Raw genomic sequence first — 17,978 nt, forward strand, 5'->3', positions numbered from 1 at the left:
CACCAGTCTGAATTTCATTTCACTGCCCTTGAAGTTACTCGTCAAACTGTAATGTAGATAGCGTATATGGACACAGGTAGCTAGTCCTTATGATATCCATGTTTGTTGCATATGCTGTGTTTTTTTAATTTGACACTTTGTTATACCTGATAGCCTATTTTGGAAGAACTGTTAACTTTTTTTTCCATTTGTGTATTAGTCTCTGTTTACTGTTTCTGTTTCATTCAGTTTCTATATTCACCTTTCTTCATTTGACCATTACTATTTAAAACTGTAGTTCCATTTCTTTTCAGTCATTCTGTAATGTGCACGTATCTAGACAACAGTTAAACAGAAAAAAATGTGATGAGTTAGTTTTATTGATTTATAAGTAGCAGTAATGAAGTTGAACAATGATCTGTGAATGCAATGAGAAACAAAACGCAACTTCAGGTAAAAATATATATCTTAACATAACTTTCAATGGCCTGCATAAACATTTAATCATACTTAAGTAATAACAGTAAAACATGATAGAGTTAGTAGAATATATAGAACATTTTATAACTTTTATGATTCAAGATATGTACAATAATTCCATTGGTAATGGCACTTTGCAGTTCGGTGGTTGTCAAGGTTTGAGACGCATATATTTGCCCGCAGGAAACAGCCAATTACGCCTCAGGTGATGACTGATCCTTCATGAGACTTCTACGAGATCCTGAAACAAAAGCAGTTTGTTCAAAACTATACTCAATAATCGCATACAAACATTTATCTGGAACAAGGCAACATTACTGTGGAACAGGAAATATGTTACATGAAAGCTGAAATCATTTTTGTAGCAAATGCTTCCCTAATACTAAAAGTAATCCCCTTTCTCTCACATTCTCACATCCACAAACACATACAAAATTTTACTCAAGTTCTACAGGTACTTTGCTTTGAAGTTTATTTTACACACTTAACAAAGCAGGAAACTTCCTGTTTCTATATCATCAGTCGCACAGGACAAAACCAAATGGAAGTAATGTGGACAGTTGAGAAGAAAACATTCTCCACCCTTGGAAAAGCCTAGTGAAACAGCTATGCGACTAGTCGTGTACAAATGTGTCTCAATGATGACATGGTTCTGTTTTGTTTTTCTTTGGTAAGAATTGATGTACTATTTTAGACTCTGTAACTCTGTGGTAGAGCGCCATACCACAGTTTCAAAGATCTGGTCTTCGATCACATTTCAGCTCTATGATATTGATCTGTCACTTATCATTTATTTTCGCCTCTGGCAATGTTTGTTGATGTGAAAAACGGCGAGCTGCATGGAGATGGGAAAACCACTTTAAACTATAGGTCCTCAGTAAGAAGCTGGGTAAGCCAGTTCGTGCGTTGGAAGACGTCAGGGGCATACCACTTGCAAAGAACTGAACCTAGCAAAGCAATATGGCGTTCAAACCTACCTTTGGGTAGATGACAGTCACCCTTATTTCCCATAGGGGATAGCTAGCACTGATGGAGCGTAATCTTAACAATGGTCCTAATAATTATTTTAACAGTGCATCACGTGTGTGTTCAAAATCCGGAACATTTAACATCATCATTCTTTACGCTACGCCACTTTGCAAAAACACTGGCGAAACAGCATTCAAAAATGCAACAATGTATCAACTATTTACCACTTTTATAAAAAGTATTGCCTGCAATACACTACTGTAAATGAATGTAATGTGAGCGTATTTTGACAGCTAAAAGTGTTTTGGAGAGAAAGAAAAAGAATTGTCACTTTAATTTATTTTCACAGCTGAATTTTTTTTTTTTTTTTTTTTAAACGTGAATTTCTGTTTTCACAGGTTTGACAGAACCCAGTATTTAGCAGAAGGAAATGCTGTCTACAAACCAGGCTTGTGCATCCAGCTAAAAGATATAGATGGTGTTTCGAGATGACACCGATTGCTACAGAGTGTTGAAGTAATAGGCACCCGTGCCATTATATGTATGTATATACAAGATAATTCCGTGATGATGTCACAGGCTTTCAGGGATGATGAAACAGGATAAAAGTATAAATTTCAGTTCAGGGACCGTGGTGTGGAAACGAACAAGTGGTAAATTATTAGTGAAAATCGTCCTGATACCTCTGCCAGTGGAAAACCTGTACCAGTGACGTAGTGGCTAAGATTCCTGGTTAGACAACTTTCAGGGGTTTTAGTATGAACCACAGCTAGAAAAAAAATTTCCAGTAAACGTGGGCACGAAATGCATACCTGAGGAGCTAGGGAGAATCAGTACAACGTCTGAGGTTGTTCAGACCGGTAGCGCCGGGCGGAAAATTCCAAGGAAAACAGTTTTGTACACAGCTAGATGCGTTTTGCTCCGAAGAAAAAGCAAATGATTTCCTTTTAAGAAAAAATTCAGGGAGTTGGTAGATGCCTAAATTGTGTAGCGGGAACCGACTGAGGGCTAGATCAGATGAACGCTTGAGCATTACGAGAGATTTTCAAGTGTACAAAACAACAAGCGTTTTGCAGTTCTGTCAAATATAGACGTAACTGGAGATCATGGCTGTTCTGTGAAAAAAAAAAAGCTGTTGATGGTGAGCCGGCAGCGGCGGCCGAGCGGTTCTAGGCGCTTCAGTCCGCAACCGCGCGACCGCTACGGTGGCAGGTTCAAATCCTACCTCGGGCATGGATGTGTGTGATGTCCTTAGGTTAGTTAGGTTTAAGTAGTTCTCAGTTCTGGGGACTGATGACCTCAGACGTTAAGTCCCATAGTGCTCAAAGCTAATTGAAACATTTGTTGATGGTGCTGATGTCAAATTCACTTACATCCTTTGCTTTCCATTGTTAAACACATTAGTTGGACTACAAAATAAGATACCAACGTGCACCATGTCTTTAATACTGAAAATCAACTTGTGCGAGTGGAAAAATACAAACTACAAAATAATTGGCTAAATGGTTCAAATGGCTCTGAGCACTATGGGACTTAACATCTATGGTCATCAGTCCCCTAGAACTTAGTACCACTTAAACCTAACTAACGTAAGGACATCACACAACACCCAGTCATCACGAGGCAGAGAAAATCTCTGACGCCGCCGGGAATCGAACCCGGGAACCCGGGCGCGGGAAGCGAGAACGCTACCGCACGACCACGAGCTGCAGACACAAAATAATTACCATTAGTTGAAGAACAATTGCAAAAACATATTTCCAGACGGACATTTCACGCCAACTCACTACTAACCCAATATAACATCTACTGTGACGGAAGATGAACCGTCTGATGATGAACTAAAAAAAATATTCGACACCTATAACGCTACATTTTTCATAAAAGTAACCTGATACCAATCTGTGGCTGCTTGCAGCTGTGCAACATCAACAACAAGTGTGCTGTATCTGCTCCGATCTTTAGTCTGATCCGAGCAAAATCGCAAACTTACAGGATTAGAATGTTTTCAACCATGCAGCGACCGGTGAAAACAGCATTTTTAAAAATTGTACGCCGAGTTGCGGACTCCGTTTCTGGAGAGCTGCTCTGTGCAGACACCTCGAGTATTCTATGATGCGAACTATGTCGGCGAACTTTAACTTTCGTGGGTAGGCCTGTGACATTTTTGAAAGAGTGACATCGATCAGGGAACTTAATTAATTTTGATTGGATGTGCTCAAGTGTGGCACTCTGGCAAATTTTCGTATGGATTGCATGCCGTGCTATATAAACCACGTGGCAGTATTAATTTATATCGGACAATGAAGAGCGTCAGTGTTTTCAGCCGAGCGAACATTCTATGATCTTGTACTATTTTTTATCCTTAACTCTTGAGATATTAGGATTTTGATCAATTTTGTATTGGGTTGTTTCGAGTAAGAACCAGTGCATCTTCTACGAGAATATTTATAATATGAGGCCATAAAAAAGGAATACACCCACAAAACAAAAATCTAAGAATATACATTACTGGTCATTAAAATTGCTACACCACGAAGATGACGTGCTACAGACGCGAAATTTAACCGACAGGAAGAAGATGCTGTGATATGCAAATTATTAGCTTTTCAGACCATTCACACAAGGTTGGCGCCGGTGGCGACACCTACAACGTGCTGACATGAGAAAAGTTTCCGTAAGGAGGAGAAATGCGTACCATCACGTTTCCGATTTTGATAAAGGTCGAATTGTAGCATATAGCGACTGCGGTTTATCGTATCGCGACAATGCTGCTCGCGTTGGTAGCGATCCAATGACTGTTAGCAGAATATGGAATCGGTTGGTTCAGGAGGGTAATACGGAACGCCGTGCTGGAAGCCAATGGCCTCGTATCACTAGCAGTCGAGATGACAGGCATCTTACCCGCATGGCTGTAACGGATCGTGCAGCCACGTCTCGATCAGTGAGTCAACAGATGGGGACGTTTGCACAACCATCTGCACGAACAGTTCGACGACGTCTGCAGCAGCATGGACTATCAGCTCTCAGACCATGGCTGTGGTTACCCTTGACGCTGCATCACAGACAGGAGCGCCTGCGATGGTGTTCTCAACGACGAACCTGGGTGCACGAATGGCAAAACGTCATTTTTTCGGATGAATACAGGTTCTGCTTACAGCATCATGATGGTCGCATCCGTGTTTGGCGACATCACGGTGAACCCACATTGGAAGCGTGAATTCGTCATCGCCATACTGGCGTATCACCCGGCCTGATGGTATGGGGTGCCACTGGTTACACGTCTCGGTCACCTCTTGTTCGCATTGACGGCACTTTGAGCAGTGGACGTTACGTTTCAGATGAGTTACGACCCGTGGCTTTACCCTTTATTCGATCTCTGCGAAACCCTATAGTTCAGCAGGATAATGCACGACCGCATGTTGCAGGTCCTGTACGTGCCTTTCTGGATACAGAAAATGTTCGACTGCTGCCCTGGACAGCACATTCTCCAGATCTCTCACCAACTGAAAACGTCTGGTCAATGGTGGCCGAGCAACTGGCTCGTCACAATACGCCAGTCACTACTCTTGATGAACTGTGGTATCGTGTTGAATCTGCATGGGGATCTGTACCTGTACACGCCATGCAAGCTCTGTTTGACTCAATGCCCAGGCGTTTCGAGGCCGTTATTACGGCTCGAGGTGGTTGTTCTGATTTCTCAGGATCTATGCACCCAAATTGCGTTAAAATGTTATCACATGTCAGTTCTAGTATAATATATTTGTCCAATGAATACCCGTCTATCATCTGCATTTCTTCTTGGTGTAGCAATTTTAATGGCCAGTAGGGTAAAGATATTAAAAGAGAGAAAGCCAACTTCACGTTAATTTTAGGTTGCATTCTTAAGACACAATCGCAACTAGAAGAGTACAATTCTATAATTCTCCGCCTTTGTTCTTATTTCAGCAATGGTAGTTTCGTGAGTACCGGCCCGCTGTTCAACTGCGACGGCCAAGTAAACCTTTTTCCCACAACGTCGTCACAGTAGTAACTAACAAAGAATCCCTTCAGTGCGAGATCAGAAGTTCAATCTTTAGTAGTACTTGTTTGAAAATTTGTGTTAACAGTAATGAAACGAAAAATATTAGCTGCTAATGTCCCATTATGTGCATCAGGAGAAGAACAGAGTGCTGGGATTGGAGGGGGGAAGGGGCAGAGATCAATCTTTTATGGGATGTATGCACACTGAAGAGACAAAGAAACTGGTACATCAGCCTAGTATAGTGTACTGCCCCCGCGAGCACGCAGAAGTGCCGACACACGACGTGCCAAGGGCTCGACTAATGTCTGAAGTAGTGCTGGAGGGGACAGCATGAATTTTGCAAGGCACCCCGGATATGCTCAATAATGTTCATGTCTGGAAAGTTTGGTAGCCAGCGGAAGTGTTTAAATTCGGAAGAGTATTCCTGGAGCCATTCTGTAGCAATTCTGGTTGTGCAGGGTGTTACATTATCCTGCTGGAATTGCCCAGATCCGTTGGAACTGACAATGGACATGAACGGATGCAGGTGATGAGACATGATGCTTAAGTACGTGTCACCCGTCAGTCGTATCTAGACGTGTCAGGGGTCCCATATCACTCCAACTGTACACGCCTTGCACCATTACAGAGCCTCCACCAACTTGCAGACCCCTGATGTCATTCGGTGTTCATGGATTTATGAGGTTGTCTCCATAACCGTACACGTCCATCCGCTCGTTACAATTTGAAACGAGACTAGTCCGACCAGGCAACATGTTTGCACTTATCAACAGTCCAGTGTCTGTGTTGACGGGCCCAGGTGAGGCGTAAAGGTTTGTGTCGTGCAGTCATCAACGGTACACGAGTGGGCCTTCGGCTCCGAAAGCCCGTATCGGTGATGTCTCTTTGAATGGTTCGCACGCTGGCACTTGCTGATGGCCCAGCACCGAAATCTACAGCAATTAGCGTGGAGTTGCACTTCTGTCACACTGAACCATTTTCTTCAGTCGTCGTTAGTCCCGTTCTTGCAGGACCTTTTTCCGGTCGCAGCGATGTCAGAGATTTGATGTTTCACCGGATTCCTGATATTCACGGTACACTCGTGAAATGGTCGTACGGGAAAAATCCCCAGTTCATCGCTACCTCGGAGATGCTCTGCCGCATCGCTCGTGTGCCGACTGTAACACCATATTCAAACTCACTTAAAACTTGATAATCTGCCGTCGTAGCAGCAGCAAACGATCTAACAACTGCGTCAGACACTTTTCTTATATAGGCGCTGCCGACCGCATCGTCGTATTCTGCCTGTTTACGTATCTCTGTATTTTAATACGCTTGCCTATACCAGTTTCTTTGTTGCTTCAGTGTATTACACTTCACAAAATGGACATCGTCGACATTCAATAAATGTTCAAAGCAACCCATTAACTTGCACCATGAACACTAATGAAAATGGCGCGCTACAGTGACCACATAAGTTCGCACCATCAAGATCGAGTGAGAACTGTGAGTTATAAACCGTGCAGGAGGGTCAGCTAGTTCTCCACTCTTAAGGAATGGCTATAGAATCTCGATATTGTAGGGATCAGTGAAGTGAAATACAAAGTAGACCAGGATTTCTGGTCAAGCGAGTATATGGTAATACCAACCGCCTCACAACATGGTATAAGAGGCGCAGGGAATTGGCAGGTAGGACAGAAGTGTGTAATCTAACAGTCATGGGGGACTAAAATGCAGTTGTAGGGAAAGAAGTAGGAGAAAAGGTTATAGGTTAATATGGGCTTGGGACAAGGAATGAGAAAGGAGAAAGAGTAACTGCGTTCTGTAATAAATTTCACCTAGTAATAGCGAATATTCTGTTCAAGAATCACAAGACGGAAGGCCAGTAATACAGGAAGATTTCTGTTAGATTACGTCATGGTCAGACAGAGATTCTGAAATCAGATACTGGATTGCACAGCGTGCCCAGGAGCAGATATAGACTCCGATCACAATGCAGTAGTTGTTGTGTCTAGACAAGACAGCCTAGACACAATGAGAGGAAGCCGAAAGGCACGCGCTTAAACTCACGCAGGCTGGCGTGAGGTCTGAAACAGGATACGTAATGAATGCTATACAGAAAAGTACGTAGCTGCTGGAATACTTAACTTTAATCCACAATTGGTGAACATTGGTGTTGTTGATACAGTATTATCATCTCAATATAACTTGGTGATGGCGCCTTGCTAAGTCGTAGCAATTGACTTAGCTGAAGGCTATGCTAACTATCTTCTCGGCAAATGAGTCTTCGTCAGTGTAGCATCGCTAGCAAAGTCGGCTGTACAACTGGGGCGAGTGCTAGTACGTTTCTCTAGACCTGCCGTGTGGTGGCGCTCGGTCTGCGATCACTGACAGTGGCGACACGCGGGTCCGATGTATACTAATGGACCGCGGCCGATTTAAAGGCTACCACCTAGCAAGTGTGGTGTCTGGCGGTGACACCACAGTAGTGATGACGAGCAGGCTGAAGTTTAAGAGATTAGTCAGCAACAATCAATACGCAAAAAAGTGGGATAGGGAAGTACTAAGGAATTAAGAGATACGCCTGAAGTTCTGTAAAGCAGTAGATACGGCAATAAGGAATAGCTCAGTAGTCTATACAGTAGAAGAGGAATACATCTCTAAAACGGTCAGTCACAGAAATTGGAAAGAATAACATAGGAATATAGAAGTTGACTGCGAAGAAACGATGGGTAACACAAGAAATACTTCAGTTGATCGATGAAAGAAGGAAGTACGAAAATGTTCTGGGAAATTCAAGAATACACAAATACAAGTCGCTGAGGAATGAAATAAATAGGAAGTGCAGGGAAACTACGACTAAATGGCTGCATGAAAACTGTAAAGAAATCGGGAAACTACGATTAAATGGCTGCATGAAAACTGTAAAGAAATCGAAAAAGAAATGATTGTCGGAATGACTGACTCAGCATATTGTAAAGTCAAAACAACCTTCGGTGACATTAAAAGCAAGGGTGGTAACATTAAGAGTGCAAAGGGAAGTCTATAGTTAAATGCAGAGGAGAGAACGGACAGGTGGAAAGAGAACGCTGAAGGCCTCTAAGAGGAGGAAGATTTGTCCGATGCGATAGAAGAGGAAACAGGAGTCAATTTAGAAGATATAGAGGATCCGGTATTAGAATTAGAAATGAAAAGAGCTTTGGAGGACTTAAGATCAAGTAAGGCAGAAGGAATAGATAACATTCAAACAGAATTTCTAAAATCAGTGGGGGAAGTGTGAACAAAACGACTAATAACGTTGGTGTGTAGAATGTGTGAGTCCGGCGACATACCATCTGACTTTCAGAAAAATATCATCCACACAATTTCGGAAGACTACAAGAGTGACAAGTATGAGAATTAGCGCACAATCACCTTAAGAGCTCATGTATCCATGTTTCTGACAAGAATAATATACAGAAAAATGCAAAAGAAAATTGAGGATGTGTTGGATATCGATCAGTTTGGCTTTAGGAAAGGTAAAGGCACCAGAGAGGCAATTCTGAAGTTGTGGCTAATAATGGAAGCAAGACTAAAGAATAATCAAGGCATGTATATAGAATTTGTCGACCTGGAAAAAGTGTTCGGCAATGTAAAAAGGTACAAGATGTCAGAAATTTTGAGAAAAATAGCCGTAAGCTACAGCGGCAGACGGGTAATATACAATATGTACAAGAGCCATGAGGGAATAATAAGAGTGACAACCATGAACGAGGTGCTCGGATTAAAAAGGGTGTAAGAAAGGGATGTAGCCTTCCGCCCCTACTGTTTAACCTGTACATCGAAGAAGTAATGATGGAAATAAAAGAAAGGTTCAGGAGTGGAATTAAAACTCAAGGTGAACGGATGTCAGTGAAACGATTCGTTGAGGATATTACTATCCTGAGTGAAAGCGAAGAAGAATTACAGGGAAGAAGAAAATAGTGAGAAGTAGGTGAAATCAAAACAGCGAGAAACTTGACATCAAGATTGATGGTCACGAAGTAGATGAAGTTGAGGAATTCTGCTGCCTAGTCAGCAAAATAACCAATGACTGACGGAGCAAGGAGGACATCAAAAGCAGGCTGGCACTGACAAAAAGGGCATTGCTGGCCAAGAGAAGTCTACTGGTATCAGTCGTAGGCCTTGATCTGAGGAAGATATTTCTGAAGATGTACGTTTGTAGCACAAATTGTATGGTAGTGAAACATGGACTATGGGAAAACCGGAACAGCACAGAATCGGAGTGTCTGAGATGTGGTGTTACAGACGAATGTTGAAAATTAAGTGGATTTATAAGGTAAGGAATGAGGACGTTCTGCACAGAATCGGAGAGGAAAGGAATATGTGGAAAACACTGACATGGAGAAGGGACAGCTGTTAAAGACATCAAGGACTGGCTTCCATGGTACTACGGGGCGCTGTAGAGGACAACAACTGTAGAGAAAGACAGAGATTGGAATAAAATGGTTCAAATGGCTCTGAGCACTATGGGACTTAACAACTGAGGTCATCAGTCCCCTAGAACTTAGAACTACTTAAACCTAACTAACCTAAGGACATCACACACATCGATGCGCGAGGCAGGATTCGAACCTGCGACTGTAGCGGTCGCTCGGTTCCAGACTGAAACGCCTGGAACAGCTCGGCCACTCTGGCCGGCAGATTGGAATACATCCAGTAAATAATTGAGGACTTAAGTTGTATGTGCTACTCTGAGATGAAGAGGTTGGCGCGGGGAGAGGAATTCGTGGCGAGCCGTATGAAACCAGTCAGAAGACCGATGATTCAAAGAAAAAAATATCACACTGGTGTAAGGAAGCGATGAGAACGGATACGATGTGATGGCATGCAAACGAATGCGTAACAGTGTGGCGTGCAACTTGTTGTGAAACTGGCTAGCCTAAGGGGTGGCTGCAGGTAGTGCTATAATAAAACTGACAGGCACGGAAAAAACGAACACCCAGGGACTGAATTTGTCCAGCTGTTTCAAATTGTATGAACTGCAATGTCACATACTTTTCAGGAGAGTTTCCGCTAAAGGAGTATGATTTTTACATGCAGACCAGGAACCAAGCAAAAACTATTGGCCAAAAGAAGCGCCCATTACATAGTTGCACATCTCTTAAGCCTATTTTTCCACTTTTCCTTGCTGCGACGAGAATATTCCGCACTGTCCTTGCAAAGATATCGCATGCGAGAAAGAATCGCAGGGGGCTTATCTTCTAACATCCTACAAATTGTACTGGGGATGATGTTCCACGTACGTAAATATGTTTAGTATCCGCTCCTTGGAAAACTATTATCCTTTAGTACGTTCCATTGGATACGGGATTTGTGGCTATCTGTCCGACAAGGATGACGAAACACATGGGTCGACACCTGTTTCAGTATCACTTTCACTCGTTAAGCATCTATCCTCGCCATTGTACTCGTCGTGCACAGTGTCCGCACAGTCGAGCGCATACGACACCACACATTCCACTAACTCATCTTGCAGAAACACTAATTTTCATCTGCCACTTCTTTCTCACTCTGTGAAATTTCTTGGGTTCCCTTCTGATGAAATGTCAACTTCGCCAAGTGTTACTGTGAATATAATGGAATGTTTGCCTTTTTTTATTGTTGCCATTGCTCTACTTTGGATCAACACCACTAGCACTGTAGGCCTCCTGTGAGTTACTCGTGGGCTAAGCAGTTCAACTACGCTCCGTAGCCTCTAGCTGTGCTTACCATAGAATAACACCAGCCCCGCCCTCTTTTAGCATCAGCGGTCAATATTGTGGTTGCATGGTAGACAATACGTGGGGCGATGTAAACCGTAAAGATCATTGGCCTTTTGCGACCTCGCGCTCACGGGGTTCCTAATGAGGAGATACCTTGTGCATAGTATCAACTAAGTAGGTACTCGCCGGCTGAATTTTAATACGTCCTACCTTAATATGGCCACCTGGGCTGAATGTAGTCGGAGGTATACGAATTATCTTCACCATTATTATTATTATTATTATTATTATTATTATTAATTTAATTTATTACATCTTTATGCCCAGCCATGGGGAGCGATTGAACATATTTCCCTGAAGTGCTTGATTTCTTCTTCTCAGTTTCACGTATCCAATAGTTTCTAATCTCCATTGACAGCGCAAGCCAGAGAATCCTTTTGGCCACTGCATTAGCGTCCATTAAAATTTTAGTCGTCTTTCCTTGAAAAGTTTCTGAGGTTTTCTCCAGTGTTTTATAAACTCGTTAGTCTTCCGCCACGTCCAGATTCCCTCAACACAAATAGGACCAGAAATATTCCTTAGTATTTTCCTTTCTTCTATTTCTGTATCTTTAATTAATGACCTACCTCTAATGATTACTGTCTCTTAGGTATATAACGCTTCAGGTTTGCTTACTGTGACATTATTATTTATTTTTAGTGGTTATGATATGTAAATGAGTTATCATGATCGATTTCCAGAGCCGCAGATCGTTCGTACTGAACCGTAAACTTCTTCATTGAGTATTGTGCTACACCATTCGCAGATTCAGTAAATTATCACAAAATGGTATTATTCGTAAGTGATATTTAATCTGCAAACAGCGTACCAAGTGTAGATCGCACGGAATCTACTGAAGCGTCTTCCACAATCTCTCACTGACAATGTGCGTAACAGTGAGTGTTGGCCGATTTTGACTGTTCCAACGAAAACTTACATTCAGTTTCCCTAATGAATACTTACTCACATGTAACAAGGCCAAACCCGCGAGGCGGATTAATGACATAAGGTTTGTATACTAGCCAGTTTGAGTGTGGTACTTCGGCGGTTTTCCCCGCTCGTTCAGACAAATGCCAGGCTAGTTCCCACACTCCGTCTCAGCGAGTACGATACACAAAACAGTTAAAGTAGGTAGAACACGGAAGAAAGATTACGCGAAGCACGCGATTTCCCTCAAATGAATCACTTCGATGTGGCCGGCCGCGGTGGTCTAGCGGTTCTGGCGCTGCAGTCTGGAATCGCGGGACTGCTACGGTCGCAGGTTCGAATCCTGCCTCGGGCATGGGTGTGTGTGATGTCCTTAGGTTAGTTAGGTTTAAGTAGTTCTAAGTTCTAGGGGACTTATGACCTAAGATGTTGAGTCCCATAGTGCTCAGAGCCATTTGAGCCATTTGAACTTCGATGTGCCAAATACGGTAAAAAGCAGACCTCGTACTAGACGGGATAAACGGGAAAAATAAAAATGCGAGTATTCGTTAACACATGTCCTGTTGAAACCGCCCTTCCCAACAGCCGGCCGACGTGACCGAGCGGTTCTAGGCGCTTCAGTGTGGAACCGCGCGACCGCTATGGCCGCAGGTTCGAATCCTGCCTCGGGCATGGATGTGTGTGATGTCCTTAGGTTAGTTAGGTTTAAGTAGTTCTTTAGGTTTAAGTAGTTCTAAGTTCTAGGGGACTGATGACCTCAGATGTTAAGTCCCATAGTGCTCAGAGCCATTTTTTTCTCTTCACAACAAATTCTCTGTCGCAAAATCGATTACACCATCTACGTCGGTAAACGTGATGTGCAACTGTCCAAAGAACCACAACACCACTTTGTATTGCACTGTATGTTGACCGGGGGCCTAGATCGAAGGAGAGGCTCCGTCCCCGCCGCAGCCGCAGTGGTCCACAACCCCACGACGACCTCAGGACACTTCACCCCTCCGCCCCCCACACCGAACCTCTTATCCGGGGTTATTGTGCGGTTCGGCCCCCGGTGGACACACCCCCCCCCCCCCCTCCCCAAGGGAACGTCTCACAGGATGACTGTAACCCCTATGGTTGCGTGGTAAAATAATGGTGGTGTACATGTACGTGGAGAACTTGTTTGCGCAGCAATCGCTGACTTAGAAGTCCGCCGGGCGGATTCGTGCCGAGGACCAGGTGCTCCTTCCCAATCCGGTGTTCGACCCGATAGCTCAATGGTCAGCGTGGCGGACTACCGTCCCAAGGGGCCCGGGTTCGACTCCCGGCTGGGTGTTGTGTTGTCTTCATCATCATTTCATCCCCATCCGGCGCTCAGGTCGCTCAATGTGACGTCGAATGTAATAAGACCTGCACCAAGGCGGTCGGACCTGCCCTGTAAGGAGCCTCCTGGCCAATGACGCCAAACTCTCATTTTCCATTTCCCAATCCGGAAAGCCGTGCGTTAGACCACATGGCAAACCCGGCGGGCCACACGACCACTTACACTTGGTGCATATTAGCAAGGGCGATCGCGCATTATTTAAGCAGCTGGATTAGTGTTTAGGAGGTTAGAGGATCTCAAATCATGTACACTTTTATTTTTTACGGTATGGTTTCCAGTCAGTAGACTGATGACAAAAAAAAATTCAATGAACAGTTCAAGGCTAATCCTGGTGTAACTCCTTGCACTATATCACAGCTGATATTATTCCCCATTATTTCTGTCCGGCTAAGAAAATGCTCCATCTCGAGGAGTGATGGGTCATCAAAACGCCAAGCTTCGTCCATTCCTTCCTTGACAGCAAGCTTCTATCAACCTGTGAGACTTCTGTTCTCAAATAACAAAAATGTACAAGTTTCTCCACTCAGTGGCGTAACCTATAAAGCACTCACATGAAGAACTGCTGTCCTCGAAAAAGACGGTAAATGATGCAGGTACCACCTTGACATGACAAAGGACACTGTTCACATTGCTCGTGAAAAATTTATTGTGGCTTTTAGAGTGCGACCTAAAAATAGGTCCTTACTCTCTGATTATAATCTGCCAACTCCGTGGTACTCATGAGCAGTATACTAAAGACACGATCTCGTAGATGTTGTGTACAGAAGAAATTACGACGATGCTCTCAACTACTAAACATGTTGAGTTAGTATAAGTCGGCTGTTCAAGTTCTTACTGTTCAATGCATTTATGGCTAAGTTTTTCCGCGAAGCAGCGCAGTTGCTCCGCCCATCATTGCTTCCGACTGACAACGAGCGCAAGAACATTCCATGTGCACTGCCACTGAGTCGGTCGATAATGATGGAACGCCTAATGACGTACGGATATAGTTCATGGTAAAAAAAAATTTTGCACTATCCGTTACACCAAATAGTTCCTCAGTAATTTAAGTGGCATGGTATTTTGCGTTGACTAACTATTTGTTAATCGTTCGCGAAAAGATGGACGAATGAAACAGCCAAACTACAAAAAGTGCGTTTGGTGAATGCGTCGATAACCAAATAGGCTCGTGTATTAAAAACACATCCATCCCCAACGGCAGGATTTCTCTGATTTCTTCGTCATGCACGTTTCATTAGATGTATGTGGTAGGAAGTAGTACGTTGCCCGACTATTCGTGCGAAGCAAGCCCTTTGTAACTTCACTGTAACGCACAACGCCTCTGTCGAAACCACATGGTCCTCTTTCGGATTGTTGTGCTGAATATCTGCTGTTTTTACACCTCTTTCAGTGACCGTTCCACTTCAGCTCGCTCGAGACACATACTCCTAAGTATGTTGTTGCTACACCTACTAGTTCCAGTGATCAGAGGCCAGTGATGTAACTGAACAACGTGAGTCCTTCTGCCCGTTTATTCTCAATACGCAACATTGATTTATGGCGAAATGTTCGAGAGAAGCGAAAACTTGGCTCCCTAGAAATTACACGATGGATTCTTGTATGAATTTTCATAGCCAAAGTGAGCGGGAAATGAATAAATGGAGTATCAAATTGACCATCGTGATGTCTAGTTTCGAAAGAAATATTTACTTGGTAGGAATTAATCAGGGTAATTAACAAATACTTAGTGAACTGAGGAAAAATTTATACTAGAATTACAAAGCCAAGAGAAGAATGGGAAATCGGGAAATAAAATATCAAACTGACCAGACTGAGGTTTAGTATTAAAAAATTACTTAATTGGTTAAGTCGCGTAATTAAGAAAAATTTAATTAGTGATTTGAGGGAAAAGTGAAACATTTCACGAACTAGCTATGTGAATAAAGTGTCAAAATTATCGATCACTGCATAAACAAACTTCTCTGCTTTCTCTTGATCTGCATACTTTTAATAACAAAAAGTATTCCAATCGATATTTAAATATATTTTGTCAGATTTCTCTGACCAAAACTTGAAAATAAAAAAATTGCATAAAATAACGGTCAAATGTTTCGTGAAATTACTTTTCTAAATATAAGAAATAAAATAGATTACAGAAACATTTGACGCGCCTTCGAATGTTGCTCGAAATCATTAACCGCAAATGAGGTACCGATGGAGAACTTAGGAGAGTTCAGATTCCAGAATGTTTCTTAAACTTCAGTTTTTAACTCAGAATTTTAAAGACTACTAGAGGATATTTGTGTAGGTGCCGATTTCTTTACTCTGCAGTCACTATTAATCAAGACACAAAGGAATGCAAGACGTTAGCTGCCCGTGGAAATTGGTTCGAAATAATGGGAAAATTTGAAGATATGTTCCCGACCGGGATTCTAACCTGGCTCTCCTGCTTACTAGGCAGATATTGTGACCGCTGCTCCATACAGACACAGTGGTTATTGAAACTGCACGGACTATCCTAACTCACGTACCGACGGATCCGAATTCTCAACTTATCCACACGCTACTGATGTAGCCCATTATTCTCATTATTCGTGGCATTTCGCCGATCCCTGAAAGAGTTCAAGCTTTGTATCCATGTGCACTGAAGAGACCAATGGCCGTTTCCGCCTTAATTACACGGGAATCAGCGAAATGCACGAATAACGAAGATAATGTGCACGGGGCACTATACCCAAAGTGTGTGAATAAGTTGAGAACTTGGGTCTGACGAGAGGCATGCTAGGGTAGTCCGCGCAGTCCCAAAGACCACACTATGTCCGGATGGCGCAGTGGTGAGTGCATCTGCCTAGAAAGAAGGAGACCCGGTTTCGAATCCTGGTCCAGAACAAATTTTCAACTTTCTTCATTGATTTGAGTCAATGATCACTAGCAGCTAATGTCTATAATTCCCCTGTATCTAGAAGATATTTATCTGTTGCAACTGCACTCAGCGAACTCGCGTCACAAGTGTATGAACATCTATTTTTTTATTTTTTTTCTATTTACACGTCAAGTTCCGTAGGGTCCAATTGAGGAGCAAATCTCCAAGGTCATGGAACGCATCAGTACACGAAATTACAACATAAAAGTAATAACAGATAAAAATAAATGTTCATGAACCGGAAAAATGTCAGTCCATAAGTTTAACTAAACGCTATCAGCAAAACAATAAGAATCAGCTTAATTTTTCAAGGAACTCCTCTACATACTCATGAGGAAACTCTTTAGTTTCGATTTGAAAGCGCGTGGATTACTGCTAACATTTTTTGAATTCGAGTGGCAGCTTATTGAAAACGGATGCAGCAGTATACTGCACACCTTTTTGCACAAGAGTTAAGAAAGTCCGATCCAAATGTAGGTTTGATTTCTGCCGAGTATTAACCGAGTGAAAGCTGCTTATTATTGGGAACATGCTAATATTGGTAACAAGAAACGACAATAAGGGATATACATATTGAGAGGCCAATGTCAAAATACTCAGACTCGTGAACAGAGGTCGACAACAGGTTCGTGAACTTACACCACTTATTGCCCGAACCGCCTGTTTCTGAGCCAAAACTATTCTTTTAGAATTGGAAGAGTTAACCTAAAATATAATACCATACGACAAAAGCGAATAAAAAGAAACAAACTAATTTTCGTGTCCACTAAAATATAATACCATACAGTAAAAATGGCAGTATTATGTCTTTGAACAAGATCCTGAACGTGGGCTTTCCACGACAGCTTACTATCTATCTGAACACCTAGAAATTTGAACTGTTCAGTTTCACAAATCAATGCTCGTTCTGTGAAATTAAAACGTCAGGTTTTGTTGAATTGTGTGTTAGAAACTGTAAAAACTGAGTCTTACTGTGATTAAGCCTTAGTTTATTTTCTACATACCATGAACTTATGTCATGTACTGCACTATTTGAAACCGAGCCAACGTTGCACACAACATCCTTCACTACCAAGCTAGTGTCATCAGCAAACAGAAATATTTTAGAGTTACCCGTAATACCTGAGGGCATATCATTTATAAAAATAAGGAACAGGAGTGGCCCCAACACTGATCCCTGGGGCACCCCCCACTCACGGACTGAGACACCCAAGCAAAACTCACGAACCACGCACACAGAGTTTCTTCCGCCAGTATCTTTATCTCCTACCTTCCGAAGTTAAGAGAATTTGTCCTATGTAACTTGCAGGACTAACACTCCTGGAGATAGGATATAATGAACAAATTGTTTAGCGACAGCCTAGACCTATGTGGTTGTGTCCAGAACGACGTTTCACACCGCGCAAATTGGAAGTCAGGAGAGACATATTGTTACAAGTGTGAGGCCGTGGGTCAGGATCCTGGAGTTTCCTTCGGAGCGTTTATAAACGAAGCCATCGCTGACACTTTGTAGTAGCTTTAAAACTGCCCTGTAATTTGCAGGTTGTGTTTGTGCTACAATGGACGCTATAA

The 17,978-nt window shown here is 42.7% G+C and overlaps 1 protein-coding gene across 1 annotated transcript in view; it reads right to left on the reverse strand.

Annotated features, from left to right (window-relative positions):
- Nucleotides 1-359: 359 nt before the first annotated feature.
- Nucleotides 360-17,978, reverse strand: part of LOC124795334 (heterogeneous nuclear ribonucleoprotein C-like) — a 449,230-nt gene continuing 431,611 nt past the window's right edge. Inside the window, exon 10 of the mRNA XM_047259316.1 lies at nt 360-700. Within this exon, the coding sequence (XP_047115272.1) occupies nt 680-700 (21 nt within the window). The 3' untranslated portion in view covers nt 360-679. The remainder of the gene's footprint in view (nt 701-17,978) is intronic.

The sequence above is a fragment of the Schistocerca piceifrons genome, chromosome 4 (genome assembly GCF_021461385.2).
Source record: "Schistocerca piceifrons isolate TAMUIC-IGC-003096 chromosome 4, iqSchPice1.1, whole genome shotgun sequence".
In the NCBI taxonomy this organism is placed as follows: domain Eukaryota; kingdom Metazoa; phylum Arthropoda; class Insecta; order Orthoptera; family Acrididae; genus Schistocerca; species Schistocerca piceifrons.